General features: G+C 38.5%; 1 protein-coding gene across 1 annotated transcript in view; it reads left to right on the top strand.

Moving 5' to 3' along the window:
- Positions 1 to 2687: 2687 nt before the first annotated feature.
- LOC108302999 (phenylalanine--tRNA ligase, mitochondrial-like) overlaps positions 2688 to 16401 on the top strand; it is a gene marked incomplete at its 5' end in the record, with an annotated part of 350725 nt that continues 337011 nt past the window's right edge. Inside the window, one exon of the mRNA XM_037737868.1 lies at positions 2688 to 2876. Coding sequence (XP_037593796.1) covers positions 2688 to 2876 — 189 coding nt within the window. The remainder of the gene's footprint in view (positions 2877 to 16401) is intronic.

Here is a 16401-nt window from a genome sequence, read left to right as displayed (position 1 = left end):
ATAACTGAAGTCTTCCATATTTATTTAGCCTATCAAAAATGATTTCATTTAAAAGAACCTAAGGGCACACTGAGAAAGTTAACTTGTGTAGAACTTACTTTGCTGCTATGTTCCAAGAATTTAGGTAATGTTTAATTATATAAAATTAATTCTATTTAATTATATGAAATCATGATGTTAACCCTGAGTCCTGTTCCTGCTTTTGATAAAATTTAAGCCAAATATCAAAAGCCATGTACATAAAACATATTGTTCCAAACTGTTCTCATAAAATGTTTTCTGTTTACCTGCCAAGAGTTATAAAAAAAGAAAGATAAAAATTGTTTTGTCTGCCATTCTTTCTGCACTCATTTACATGTCCCAAGGAGTCACACATTTCTGTTTGTTAGCAAGGTTGTCTCTGGTGCTTTTTATGAAAATATTGATAGGGAATTGCTGGCCCCAAAGATGGGCAAGCACACAGGTATATGAATACCTTCCTCTCAGAATCAGTCCCAAATAAGCAGTGGCTCTGCATGTCTGAGCTTCTAGTCAGAAAAGTCAACGACTTGGGACTTGGGGGCATTTCTCCGATGGCCTGCAACAAGGCCAGCTTTTTTTTTTTCCCAGTTAGAAAAAGTGTTGATGAGATCTCAGTAATAAAAATGAATGAACTATTGGTAGGTGCAACAACATGGGTGAATCTTAAAATAAGCATGGTAAAAAAAGCCAGAAAAAAAGGCGTACATCCTGTATGATTTCATTTTTATAAAATTCTAGGAAACACAAACTCATCTGTAGTGACAGAAGAAATCAGTGGTTGCCTGAGGATGTGGGGAGTCAGGAGAAGAGTGGGGCAGTGGGCAGGTGGGTAGGATTACAAAGAGGGATGAGAAGAGTCTGGGAGGTGATGGCTGTGTTCATTATCTTGATTATCATGACAGTATCATGGGTGCATACTATGTCAACATTTATCACGTTGCATACCTTGTATTTGTGCACTTTAATGTTGTCTATTATACCACATAGAAAATAAGAGGGGGAAATACTGTATTACTGTTGTAAACAGAAATCAGTTGACACTTGTCATAGACAGCAGGTAAGAAGGAAAATAAATGCAATTAAAATAGAACAATTGAAGAAAATTCTGCCTTCTCCTGTGGAATCTAGGGCATAGGAAAGCCCCCTGTGTTTGATAATTACACTCTTATCTGATGTTTGACTCTCAAAATATCTTTTTTGATGGGCAGGCAATTATGTTTTTATTGTCAAGAGCTGGGTTTTGGGGCTGAGTGCGGTGGCTCATGCCTGTAGTCCCAGCACTTTGGGAGTTCAAATCAGGAGGATTGCTTGAGGCTGGAAGTTCAAGACCAGCCTGGTCAACACAGCGAGACCTTGTCTCTAAAGTAGAGAAATTAGAGAAATTAGCCAGACATGGTGACACTTGTTTGTAGACCCAGCTACTCAGTGGCTGAGCCAAGAGGATTGCTTGAGCCCAGGAGTTTGCAGTTACAATGAGCTATGATTGTGGTGCCATGCACCCTAGCCTGGTGACAGAGTGATATCCTATCAACAAAACAAAACAAACCAACAAGAGCAGGGGATATGGAGTTTGGCAGACTTGGGTTTGGCCCAGTGGCCCAGTCATCTGCTAGCTGTGGGACTTCGGGCAAGACATTGCCCTTTTATTCCGTCGAATCTGTGAAATGGGTTAGCAGAAGCATAGTAAGTCCTCAATAGATGCAAGCCATTTTTGTTATTTTTATTTATTTCACATTGTGATGCCCGCAAGATTTAAAATGCAGGTCGTTTGGGGTGAGAAAATATAGTATTTTAAATTCACAAGGGGGCTGTTCATGTTACCAAGAAGAATCAAGTCCTTTAGCAAAGTGTTGCCTAAAAAAACAAGAGGTCAGCACAGGAAAGGAAAGGAACACAGGGACAGGAACATCGGATTTGTCAAAATGCCCACTGTTTTCTGTGTTTTTCTCAGTGGGCATTGAGCTCCTAGGTGACCCTCTTGTATGGTTTCTCTGCTTTTAGTGACCTCTGCTCTTTGCAGGTTTTAATTGTTATGAATTCATTAGTCTTTTCTCTTGTTAAATAATAATGCCATTGCTTAAAATATTGCACTTTCTCTCAAAAGTGCTGTATTTATGTATGCTTATTTAGAAATTCATTCTGGCATTTAGCATGTATTTTTTGTCATTCATCTCTAAGAAAAATGTTGGACTTTTAAAATGTTTTACTTAAAACTGACTGATAGATTTGGTTTAATCGGACTTTTTAGTAGCTTTATAAACTTAAAAATAATATATATATATATTTATGGAAGTAAAGTTGATCAGTTTATCTTAAATTGGTCATACTGTTGATTTATAAGTTTAGAGGAAAATATAATTTCTTTTACTCTGAAGTAATGTTGTTTTCCTGTATAGAAACTAAGAGAATTACTTGGCTTCCGATGATCTTTGCCTAGTTTTTTCTTCTGCCAACTGGTGGCAGGGATTTGACAAGTGATTGATTTGGTTTCAGAGGGTCCTGGAATTACACAAATTGTTTTTGATATTGGAGAAGACATGTCCAGTTTTTCACAAGTTTTAAGATTTATTGCCTCACCCTAACATGTTGTAAATTAGTTTGTTTGCTATTTATTTTACTCAGAATGTAGTAATTGGCGTCATTAGTGTAAGGGTAAATTTGATCAGAAGAAAGGGCAGACAGCTATTTAACTCTATTTATTTGTTTCTTTGCCAACTTTGCAGGGCTGGAGATAAGATGGGTAGACTGCTATTTTCCTTTTACGCATCCTTCCTTTGAGATGGAGATCCACTTCCATGGAGAATGGCTGGAAGTTCTTGGCTGCGGGGTGATGGAGCAACAACTGGTCAATTCAGGTAGAAAAGAATCCCACATTTTATTTACACTTACGCTAAAGGAATCCTGTCTTCTCAGGCAGCCCCACTGCACACTTGCACGTATTTACATCCTTCTGTGGGGCAGCAGCAACATTGTTCTCTCTTGAGATTCCCCTCTAGATTTGTCTTTGATACTAAGCCCTGGAAAAACTATTTCTCACATCTCTATTTGCAAAGGCTCTTTGTCTTTGGAGATCCTCCTTGTCAGCACTTGGCTGCTGGATTTGCACTTTGTGATTTCGTATGTGTTGATATGTGGCTTTGTAATTGCCCCAAAGGCATTTGGTGCTTGTCACAGAAGTGTAGTTTGTCTTTCAGACTATTTAAGAACAAAACAATGCATAATCTATTTTTGTTCTTATTGCACTTAGTATAGTGCCTGAAATTCAGCAAGTATTTTATAAATGCTTAATCCATCACCTCCCTCTGCATAGGCAGTGCCACCTGACTACAAGAAATTGGAAAGACAAGGGTGCTGATGAATTCTACCCACATCTATGGGTATTTCAGAAAGATCTGCCTGTCTCTTTTCTGTAAGACTATTGATTAATAAAAACGATTGCTCCTAAACATAATTTCAGAGCTGTGAGGTTTTCTTTTTAAGTCACTATCTGAATTTAATTTTTTAAGTGCCTATCTGAATTTAGTATTTTTTCAAAGCCCCTATCTGAATTTAATTAAAAAATATTTTTGGGGGTCTGGTGTCGTGGCTTGCACCTGTAATCCCAGCACTTTAGGAGGCTGTGGCAGGCGGATCACCTCAGATCAGAAGTTCCAGACCTGTCTGGCCAACATGGCGAAATCCTGTCTCTACTAAAAATATAAAAATCAGCTGAGCATGGTGGTACACCTGTAATGCCAGCTACTGAAGAGGCTGAAGCATAAGAATCACTTGAACCTGGGAGGCAGAGGTTGCATTGAGTCAGTATGGCTACACTCCAGCCAGCCTGGCAAAAGAGCAACACTCTGTCTAAAACAAAACAAAACAAAACAAAAATTATATGTATCTAAATACCTATGTAACTATTTTAGTTATATAGGTATATAACTAAATAACTAAATTACCTATATAACTAAATATAACTAAATTATATATATACCTATATAAATTATATAACTATATTCAGAGTATAAATCCTATATATGGTTATACAGATACACAGATACATATATTCAGAGTATAAATCCTCCAAAAAAAGGGGGGAAGTTGGTTTGGATTGGGCATTTGAGCTCACTGCATAAGCAGTGAGCACCAAATAGGATAGGAACTGATGTGGATTGTTCTGGACACCTTTTCAGCTCTGCTGCCTTAGAAGGACATTTGCTGCCTGGCTTTGGAGGGCAGCTCTGACTCAGGGTTTGCTGTGTGGCTTCTTGTAGCAGAATGAAGAGAGGTCCTTCTTGGTAACTAAGAAATGTTAACAGACCATAGGTAAGGACATGATACCTCGTCATGGGCTTGGAACATGTGGATGAGCAGAGAGTGACAAGAAGAGAGGTTGTGTGAAATGCAGGAGCTTGTGTTACCTGGGCTGGGAGACTGGAAGCGTGGCCTTCCCTTCTGGCTCTTAGGTACTCTCCATCCGCAGAGGCCTGGACTCCACCAGCTCCCAGATTCCTCGTCATCCTGCTGAGGAAGCCTCGGGGGAAAACCCAGCATAGGACCGGAGGCTCTGTGGGCAGTGTTCAAATAGATGAAAAGAGGAGAAAGAGCACAGGACATGAAATTAGGACCTGGGAGGAGAAGTTGTAAGGCCTGGGCCTGGGTTCTGGAAACCCAGGGTTTTGTCACAACTCTGTTATGTATCTTCAGGCAAGGTTCATCACCCCATGAGTCTTAGCTTTCTCATGGTTAAGATGGGTGCAAGGATACACCCTCAGAGTTCCATCATGGGGACTGATTGAGAGGATTCCTCTAAAGTGCTTAGCAAAGGGTCCACCACACAGTGAACGTTCAGTAAAAATTGCTGATGTTGTTACGTTTAAAATTTTCTAATGGTTAGAGCTATTTATCAACAGAGGGTCCCCTTAGTAGGAAATATTTAAACAGATGCTGTTCCTGTGTGTCATAGAAACAATTTCTAACCAAGTGGAATTTGTTACTTCTTTGACCTGTAGTAATGTCTGTGTCTGTGATTTCATATCGAGTGAGTGATTTTACAGGGAAAAAGAAAAGTAAGAGTAATAAGAAACAGGAAGAAAAGGAAAATCAGCCTAGTATAATAGCATCTCGACAGAAAACACAAACTACTGAGCACGAATATGAAAGACTTAATCCCTCCCTGAGTAGGAGCTAACTTCAAATATCTCTGTAGTGTTTTTATAGTTTTGCTTTTTAGAAAAAGATTTGAATGAATCCTAGGCTTCCTCCCAGGAGTGCCTGATATCAGGGCGCTGGAGCTCAGAAAGCAAACCAGGGATGATCAGCTTACACATCAGTTGTCATTTGGAATTGATCATGCTTCCTTGCACGGTTTCCAATATCCTTGATGGGTTTTTATGAGGTTTATTCACACAGTAATTGGCTGAATATCATTATCTGAAACAGGTTTCTAAATCATTATTGCACATTAATGAGGCTGTTGTTCTACAATTAGATTAGCCATGTTAGGTATTCTTGAATAGAATGGCAAAGTGAAAAAGACATTTACGTTGTAAATATGTTTCAGAGATTCACAGTGATGGTAGGATGTGCTTTGACTTTTGGGGAAACTGTACACATAAAATTTTATTTACTTACTTATTTTTGAGACAGAGTCCGCTCTGTCACCCAGGCTGGAGTGAAGTGACACCATCTCAGCCCATAGCAACCCCCGTGCCCCAGGTTCAAGTGATTCTCCTGCCTCAGCCTCCTGAGTAGCTGGGATTATAGGTGCCTACCACCACACCCTGCTAATTTTTGTATTTTTGGTAGAGATGGGTATTTGCCATGTTGGCCAGGCTGGTCTCGAACTGCTGACCTCAGGTGATCTACTCACCTTAGCTTTCGAAAGTGCTAGGATTACAGGCTTGAGTCACCACGCCCAGTCATAAAATTTAAAGTAAACATTTCACAAGAGAGGGAAACTAAAGAAATAGAAGAGACGATTTTATAGATGAGATCTTGCCTAGACTTTGCTACTTGAATTTGAAGTTATTATGACAATGTTCTGCTCTGTGTTCTTAAATTTGAAGGTGTTTGGATGTCTGTGGTTAAAATTTTTAAACTGCCTGGCAGTCACTAACCACAGACATTTGCAAGTGCAGCTGATTTTCTGTTTTCTGAGTTCTTATGGTGTGGAGAAAGACTGGCTATGTGTACTTTATCCTGCTCATTCAGTTTTGCTATTCTTTCTATCTCTTCTACATTTGCTTCCCTGCTCTCCCTTCCTTTTTCCTCCCTGCCCCTCCTTTCCCCTCTCTTTACTTTTCTTCATTTCCTTCTCTTTTAAAAGAGAACTTCCAAGAAACTATATAATTGATGACTCCCCTTTAAGGTTCTTACAAAGAATCAGGTGAGTGCTAAAATAACCAGAAAATGAAGAAGCTGATGGAGCAATGATAGTGGCAGACATCGGTTGAGCCCTTCCTATGTGCCAGCATCCCATAAAGCATGCTTTATATGCTTTCTTTCGTTTAACCATGATATCAAGGCTCCAAGGTAGATGCTATTCTAACCTGCATTTTACAGAGCCAGAGAAAGGTAATTTAGATCAAATAGCTGGACAGTGCTAGTGAAACTTGCCCAAGTCTTTCTAACAACAGTTGACTAATAAGCTGTGCTCCCCAAATAGTAAATTTTATGATTTTGAAGTTGCTAAAAATTCATTTCAAATAAATCATTCCACCTAACATAGAAATAAAAGAACTGAAACAAAGCGAAACAAATACACAGCAAACAAAACTTTATTTGTTCTGCAGTTACCTCTAAGGAAGGGCTGTGCCACCACGCATGTTCTCTCCCTGTGACAGAGTGCATTTAATTAAAGCGTGACATTAGATTGTTAATGTAAACAGTCAGTGAAAACATTTTATTACACATTTAAGCGACTGTGGCATATATGTGTTTTTATGTGTGGAATTCTGCTCTTTGAAATGGCTTATAGCATTTTACTTTATTTCTTCTTCCTTAAATCAGTGTCTTCACCATTGCTTTCAGACTCCTTAGTCTGAGTGATGGTGATGTGAGCGGTGACCATTTGCAGGCTGACTTGATTGTGTTTTCCTCAGGGAGGTATTTTGGGGACAGTACTGAGTCACGTCCCTAAATACTACACACTTACCTCCCACTGGGTTGACTCAGGCTGCTGTGTCTTTTCACATAGTAAATGGAGCACCAGCATCCAAAACCATCACTGGGGCAACTATGGACCGTGATCAGGCCAGGAAGGGATTTGCCATTCCTTGCCCCTGTGAGGTTTAGAAGATTTTACATGGCCCAAGAGAGAGAAGAAGCTTGATAGTAGAAAATATGTTTTTAAAAATGAAATTTCCTTTCGTACCTTTTTGTCTAAATTTAAAAAGTGGCTCTTTTTGGAAAACCTTATAAATAGGTACACAAACACTTTTGGGTTTTAAAGGATTATTATTTGCTTGCTTATCAAATATTTCTTGAAGTCCTCCTAAGGCTGTAGCGAAGTGAATAAGCATTGCTCCTGCTTTTGAAAACATCACAGTGCACACAAACATATAAACAAATGATTACAGTACCATGTGGTAAGTATTCATAACAGGGGTACCTTGGGCAGAATGTGTGGGGAAGAGAAGGTGGTGCCAGGCCTTTCCCTGGTTGCATTCAGGATAGAATACGGATGTGATAGGTATTTGAAATGTGCATCCCAGAGTTGGTTAGGTTCTTGTTTGCAAGGAGGGATATACTTTTTCTTTGTTTTTCCTATATTAGCATGAATCTGTTTCCAGTCTGTCCCACTCTCTGGGCTATAGCCTTTACACATGCTTAACATGGTTCAGTGTTGTTGATCTAAGTTGGTGAATTTGTAATAGAATGGACCAAGGCTGTACTAGTAATAAACATGCCATTAATGTAATTAGTGCCTTTTGTGTGCAAGGCATTGTGCTGGACAGAGGAAGTTAGGAAAATGGATGAAACATACCCTCTCCCTGTGAAAACTTGTAGTTCTGTGTAGTAGTGCAGATAAGATGATATCATTAGAACATAGTCATGCATATAAATGCATTTTGTGAGACTGAGCTTTGTGAGATGAGAAAAGGGAACTGTGTCTATCAGTTGGATCAGTGGAGGCTTCATAAAGGAGGTAGGTTTTGAATTGGGCCTTAAGTAGTCATTCTCAGATGTGTGACTGGTAATTACTTGGAGAGGTAATTTGAAATGTCTCTTCATAGAGCATCAGTCTGTAGGTCTGGGATGGAGACCAAGATATGCATATTAAACAAACACCCTAAATAATTCTTATGAATGACCCATATTCAGACTGTACTCAGAAACCCTGACTATAGCATAAGTTGGATATCTTTCCAATTTGGGGGGATATAATTAAAGTGTAATGAACTGCACATATTTGAAGTATACAGTTTGATCAGTTGTTAACATATGTTTACACCAGTGAAACCATCACTCCAGTCAAGATGATAAATGTTTCGATTCCCAACCATTTCTCATGCCCTTTTTGTAATCTGTTCCTCCCTCCATCCCTGTCTTCAGGCAACCACTGCTCTACCTGCTGTCATTATAGGTTAGTTTGGATTTTCTACTATTTTATATCAACGGAATTATACAGTATATATTCATTATACCTGGCTTCTTTCACTCAGCATATAATGATTTTGAGATTTAGCCACGTTGTGTGTATCAGTATCTATGTATCAGTTTATTCCTTTTTATTTGGAGTTGTGTTTCATTGTAAAATTCTCTGTGTGGACATATGTTTCCAAACTCTAGAGGCAAAATGCCTGTGAATGGAGTGTTCTATAAATGTCAGTTACATCGAGGTAACTGAATAGTGTTGTTTAGTTCTTCTTTCTCTGTTTACTGATTTTTTGGGTCTTAGTACTTTATCAGAAAAGATAAAGTACTGCTCAGAAAAGAGTAAGATTTTCTACTATGGTTATGGACTTGTCTGTTTTACCTTTTTATCTGTCAATTTTTCTTTATGTTTTTTGAAGCCATATTATTAGGCGCATATATTTTCTTAGTAGTTATGTTTTCCTGAGGAATTGTTCCTTTTATCATTGTGAAATGTCTTTCTTTATCTCTGGTAATTTTCCTTGGACTCACTGTTTCATTTATATTACAATATCCATTCCTGCTTTGTTTTCCTTCCTCCCCAGTTACCTTTATATTGTTATAGTTACATATATTACATCTATACACAGTAAAAACCTCACCATTCAGTGTTATACTTTTTCCTTTAAACAGTCATATGCATTTTTAAAAAAACATAAGAAAAAAATAGTTTTCTTTCATATTTACTTAGCTGTTTGCCATTTCTCTTGCTGTTCCTGTATTCCTGAAAATACATGTTTTCTTCTGGTAATTCTTTTTCTCTCCAGTAAAAAAAACTTTCTGTAGCACTATTTATAGACCACATCAACTGGTGATAATTTGTTAGTGTTATTTTATGTGAGAATGTCTTTATTTCCCCTTTATTTTGAAGGGTGTTTTTATTGAATATAGAATTCTGGATTGATGGATTTTTATTTTTTTTCTCAGCAACTTAAAGATGTTGATCCATTGTCTTCTGCCTCTATAATTTCTAAAGAGAGATCCATAATCTTTTCAGTCATTCTTCACCTGTAAATAGTTATCTTTCTTTTTTAAAAAAATATTTATTTATTTATTATAATTTTTTACTGTGCTGTCTTTAGTTACTTTCAAGATTTTTTTCCCCCCTCTGTTTTTCATTGGTGTGATTTTGATATGTCTAGGTTTGGTTTTCTTTTAAGTTTATCTCATACTTAATGATAGATCTTTTGGGTTTTGTCCTGGGAGCCCCTGAGACCCTGCTACTTTTTTTAAAAAATCTTTTTCTTTCTGTTTTTCAGATTGGATAATTTCCATCTTTACTCTGTCCTCTGTTGTCTCCACTCTACTGTCTTGATCACCAAATATAGTTTTATTTTAGTGCTTTCTTTTGTTTTAAAATTTGCATTTGGTTTGTTTTATAGTTCCTATTTTTCCTCTGAGAATTCCTGTATTTTCATTTCTATCAAGTTTGTTTTTCTTTACCTCATAGAGCAAAGTGACAGTGGTTGCTTTAGGTGTACATTAAATATCCATTATCCAAAATGCTTGGAACCAGAAGTGTTTCAGATTTTTGGATTCTGGAATATTCACATTATACTTACTGTTTCAACGTCCAACCCCAAAATCCAAAATTCAAAATGCTCCAATGTGCATTTCTTTATGGATATCATGTCCATGCTCAAAAAGTTTCATATTTTGGAATATTTTGGATTTGGGGTTTTTGGATTAGGGATACTGAACCTGTAGCTGTCTAATATTTCCAATGTCTGGATTGTCTTGTGTGGACTTCTGTTAAGAATTGGTCACATTTTCCTGGTGACTTGTAAACAAATTTTGGATTGTGTATTGCACATTCTGAATGGCCTCCTGTTATCTGTGGAGACTGTTGATGTTTTAATAAGGTGAACAACCTGTGAGCTCTAGGCTTTGAGTGGGAACTGCTTCCTGTAGGCAGCGATTCAGATCTCAATGTAAGTTGTTTCTGTGCTTATTTTTGTCTACCCTGTAAACACATTCTTAAGGGGTTAGTCTGCAACTTGTGTGAGTGGTTCAGATCTCAGTTCCGTGTCCTCAGCTTTTTCTGTGCTGGTTTGAGTCTTTGCTGTTGCGGGTGTTACTCCAGGGTCAGGCTGATATCTGTGCAGGTTTGCACATAGGATTTGGGCATCCTTTCTTGGACTTTCTATACCCCAGGATCATACCCGCAGACCCTTCCTCTCGCAGAAGCCCTTTATCTGTGGACAGACAGACAGGTTTCTCTTCGAGTTTAGCTGCTTGCGTTGTTGTTGTGCAGCTCTGCAACTGGGGCTCAATCACGTGAGAAGAAAACAAACCAGAAACTTCACCCTGTATGGGTTGCCTTTCCAACAGTTGACTCTCCTTTATAACTTCTGCTTGATTACTTCTCAGAGTCCTCTGTTAGTTGTTTATAGAGATTTTGGTTGTAATCAGAGAGAGGGATAGACTGAGGTGGGCTCATGCCCCCGTAGTGGACCTGGACTGTAGTTTGGGTTGTGAATGCCCTCCAGGTGAAAGGATAATTGCGTGACACACAGATGTGGTACTGGAAACGTGGTGGTATCGGCTCCACTTGTCTATTTACTCCATCAACTTTCTTAATCAGAATTATGCCTGGTATATTTTTGAAGCCAATTAGTTGAGACTGTCTAAGATCTGTCAAACTCTGGCTCCTTTCCTTCCTCCCGCCCTCCCTTTCTTCTTGGTTCCTTCCTTCCACCTTCCCAACTTTCCTCTGGGCCCCTTTTGTGTCCATTCGGAAAAGCAAACAAATACATGTTAGCCCCGTATGTAGGTTTTGCCTTGAGTTCCTCCTGGTGACATATTTTCAAGCTTCCAGTATAGAGGTATCTGTTCAAATATTTACTTAGCCTTTTTCCCTTTTCAAAACAGCTAAGATGGTGGGACTTTTTTTCTGATATAAAAGTGATCTGTAATCATTGAAAAATTAAGAAAATAAAATATAAAAAAGAAAATGAAAGTAATTCCATGATCCTGTATAAAATAAGATCCTTTATAAAATTTAATTTCTATATTGAATTTTAAATCTTTATACATATTTATAATTGTCAGATATACCTGTATGTAGAAGTTATACCTGTATGTAGAAGTTACATATATTTTGTAAAAAAATAGAATCATTCTTTGAATATTTTTTGACTTAGGTTTTTTCCACAAGAAATGTGACACAAGTGTCCTTTGATGTTACCAAACATTTATCTACATCATCATTGTCTGGCTGCATCGCCACTGTGGTGGATCTTTCTGGCCACTCCCATGTTGATGGGTTTTTGACAATAAAACTTATACCCATGTGTCCTGCGCACTTGCCTTAATATATTGCTGGGATAAGTGTATAAAAGTGGAATTGCTGTTTTTTTCCTTCCAAGGTTTATGATGCATATTCGTAGGCACACTGGAAAAAAGTACCTGCAGTGTTTGAAAATGTTCATTTTCCACACCCTTACCAATACTGAACATTATCAATCTCTTTATTCTGTACATTTAACAGGAAAAAAAGATGTATACTGGTGTTTTGTTGTTGTTGTTGTTATTTAGAGGTGGGGTTCTCACTGTGTTGGCCAGGCTGGTCTTAAGCTCCTGGCCTCAAGTGATCCTCCCACCTCAACCTCCCAAGTAGCTGAGACTATAGGCATGTGCCACAGTACCCAGCTTATACTAGTGGTGTTTTAATTCACTTTTTTTTCTGGTCACTAGTGTTATTGAACATGTTTCCAGAAGCTATTGGCTCTGCCCATTTTCTTTCATTCTTTTTTTTTTTTTTTTTTTTTTTGAGATGGAGTTTTGCTCTGTTGCCCAGGCTAGAGTGCAGTGGCACAATCTCGGCTCACTGCAACTTCCATCTCCTGGGTTTGAGCAATTCTTCTGCCTCAGCCTTCCAAGTAGCTGGGACTACAGGTGTGCGCCACCACGCCCTGCTAATTTTTGTATTTTTAGTAGCGATGGGGTTTCACCATGTTGGCCAGACTGGTCTTGAACACCTGACCTCAAGTGGTCCACCTGCCTCAGCTTCCCAAACTGCTGGGATTATAGGCGTGAGCCACCACACTCAGCCACTCAGTCCATTTTCTAATGAGACTAGAAAGGATGCAAGGATATATTCTGCAAGTTTTCTTTTTATTCTCTCTTTCCAAATTATAACTGTATTCTCATTTTTGTTGAAGTCCTCTGTGTTGCCCAGGCTGGACTTGTGCTCCTGGCCTCAAGTGACTGGCCCTATCAGTATCTTCACTCCTTTCCTCTCTTCCTTTCTTCCATGAGTTACCACATTTCGAATTTTGTGTTATTACCTTGATTTTCATTACAGTTTTACTATTTATATTGTACAACAAGTTAACTTTGATGCGCTTTTATATTTTAACAAATGAAATCACAGTATAAATCCTTTCATGGCTTTAGGTTTTCATGCAGTAGTGTGAAGTTCATCTGTGTTGTCACATGTAGAGTTAGTTTTTTTGTTTTTCACTGCTTAAATTCTGTCAGATGAATATTGTATAGTTCATTCATCCATTCTTTAATGAATATTTGATCGTTTACAGTTTTCTTTTTGCTATTACAAATGCTACTGCTGAACATTCTTGTACATCTGAATGTATAGGCATAAGAGTTTCACTGAGCTATATTTTATGTAGCAGTAGAATTGCTAAGTCAGTACTTACGAACATCTTTGGATATCACCAAATTATTTCCCAAAATGGTTGACCCAATTTACATTGCCTTGAGCCGTTCTAAAGTTCCCTGGTGCTTTACGTCCTCTTTAACACTTGACCTTGTTCAACTTATTTTGGCAGTCTGATAAGTTTAAAATAGTATCTCTAGCTGAGCGTGGTGGTGTGCCTGTAGTCCTAGCTATTCAAGAGGATGAAGCCTGTGGGTCACTTGAGCTCAGGAGATCAAGGCTGGAGTGAGCTGTGAACCCGCCACTCCACTCCAGCCTGGGTGATAAAGTGAGACCCTCTCTCAAAAATTAAATTAATAAAAAATAAAATAAAATGATATATGGTGTTTTTTATTTGAATTTACCTGGTTACTGTTAAGTTTGAACACATTTTTATATATTTATTTGACACAGTTTTTCTTTTGTTCATTTTTGGGTGAGGCTCATTTCTGTCTTCTAAAACTGATTGGCAAGAATTCCACATTTATATTGGTTACTAATCATTTGTCATTTCTATGTATTGCAATTACATTCTTTAGGTTGGTAGCTTTCCTTTTGTGTTCTTTTTTTAAGTTTCATAAATGGGATACACACACACACACACACACACACACACACACACACATTTCTTTTTTTGAGTAGCTTTAGGTTTCTTTATTTAACATCATTCTCCAAAAAAGTCACTTTGCCAGGGATTGTGTGTGGGTGCAAGTTGGCAAGTTTCATGAAGATAACCCTTTTGCTTGTCATGCTTGATTCTGGTAGTTTTAAGTCTCTCATGTTATTGCCTTTTCATTCATCTTTTCAGCATTGGAATTCTAAATATTTAATAGCTTTCAAGCATCTACCCTCTCTCTGCTAGTGTTCTGTCAGATTTAGTCCCACCCTTGGTGACAGTTTCCCTTGACTGGAAGTTGTACTCTAGGATGTGCTTGTTTGACTAGGAAATGTAGCTCAGAGGTTGCCTGGGAGCCCAGTGATGCCATTTTCACTGAATTGGATTCATTTCCTCCTAGATTTTTTAATTCATTTCCTCCTATGTTTCCTTAATCCTGTGTCGCATCCACGCCACCCCACCAATATTTCCATTACTGTAATAAAAATAAAGGCTTTGGCAACTTGTTTCAAGCTGTGGTATGTGTCCACGTTTCTGATGTTTTTGCAACCATTGGGATACATGTTGTGTACTGTCTGTGGCATGATTTCTAGACATAAGAAACATCTGGGAAGCCGAGATTCTGTCTGTATGTTCATTTCAATGTCTAAGGTCTTGTATGCCTGGCAGAAAGATAAAGCAATTGCCATTTAACTTTCCAGTCCTTCCCCCATCAATGTGGACTTAATTTTCCATTATCAACTGTTATTCTTTTTCCTGTTATCTTCTTCCATTCCTGAAACAGTTACACCAATAACACAGTCTAACCATTAGCTTTTTACACGTAGAAGCTGGTGGGGCAGTTTGTGAGTGAGCAAATAAAAGGTGTGGATTGAAAAGAAATGGAATTTGGCAAGTTGGTATTGATGCAAGAGGTCCATTCTTTTATCAGACTGCAGTGTCGTTCCCAGCTCTTCATCCCTCCCTGTATCTGTGCACTTGGTCCTGTGACTTTGAAGCACTGTCTGCTATGGGGGGAGTATACTTTTCTGCCCTGTTGATTTGAAGCTTGGCCCTGTGACTACTTTGGCTAAGGGGAAATTAGCAGATGTGACAGGAAAAGAGGCTTGAAACGTACTTGGCAGCTGCTTTTGCCCTTTTTAGCTTCTGCCCTTATGAGGTGAACATGCCCTATGTAGATTGCTGGTGCCAGATCAGTAAGAAGCGTGTGGAGTGGACCTGAACCAACCTCAGGGCCTGAAGCCCAGCCAGTCTGGACCAGCTGAGCCCCAACCCTGCAGACTGGTGGTTGTTGTTGCATGCCACTGAGATTTTGTAGTAGTTTGTTGATCAGCTGCAGCTGGCTGATAAAACATGCATTGTAGTTGTCATATTCTTTTTCAGCTTACCAACGGCTCATAGAATGCTTAAGATTCTCTCTTCCAATATCATTTCACAGAAAATTCAGCTCACTTATTTCTTAAGTATTTCCTCTCCACCTCCCTTTCTAACTCAGCAGGAAAGATATTTGGAACGAACCTGACTTTTTCTATTTCCCTCCCTCTGCAGAGAGGCCACTGAAATAGTTTCTTAGTATTTTAGTGGGTTGTGGTGGTGGTTCTGAAAACCAGACTGGGATTGGGGGTGGGATTTATCTGGAATGTCCTCTACATGAGAGGTTTTTGAAAAGCTGCTGATATATGGAAGATCTTTGTGTAAGTGTGTGTATGTGTGTGTGTGTACATGTATGCATGTGCGTGTGTTTGCAATATAATTTTAAAAATTTTAGCGCCAGCTGTCTGAATTTAATCAGTCTCAGGAAGAAGACTCTGGAATCAGTAGAATGTAAACTTCATAAGGGCAGGGAATTTTTTGGTTTTGATTACTATGGTATTCCCAGATCCTAGAACAATGCACGCAGGAGACACTCAGTCTCCACATGTAAATTGAATGGAGGGTGTGTGGGTGGGTGGACACCCCATTCATCATCCCAGTGTTTGTTATTCTTTCTTCAGGCTCTTGGAAACTGTAGAACATGGGGTAAAAATGACCTAAGTGTTGATACTTGCTCATGGCTGTTTCTGCCCTCTGCTGTTCAGTACAATTTCCAGTTTCCAAGGATGGTGCAGTGAGAAGCACATGGGCCTCAGAGTGAAGACCTGGCTCCAGTCAGGCCTGGTTGCCATCTGGGCTGAGGATCTTGGGCAATTCCTGTGGGTCTCAGTTTCTTCATCTGTAAAGTGAGGGGCCTAAATTATATAATTTTCAGATTTCCTTTTAGCTCCCAAATCTTAAAACAGCCTAGAGATTCTTAATATTAATAAAACCCATAGAGGATTTTGTGTTGTATAGCCCGCATAGAATTGCATAGCAGCATGACTTGGGTATATACAGTTGGTTAATCAGGGTTTCTCCCTTCCTTAAAGAAATTCTTAGAGATCTTTTTAAAAAAGAAAGAAAGAAAGAAAGAAAGAGGATGCTCATATAATTGGATTTTATTTAAACTATT

Source organism: Cebus imitator, unplaced genomic scaffold (assembly GCF_001604975.1).
Source record: "Cebus imitator isolate Cc_AM_T3 unplaced genomic scaffold, Cebus_imitator-1.0 Scaffold43, whole genome shotgun sequence".
Lineage (NCBI taxonomy): Eukaryota > Metazoa > Chordata > Mammalia > Primates > Cebidae > Cebus > Cebus imitator.
This window is presented reverse-complemented; position numbering and strand designations above follow the sequence as displayed.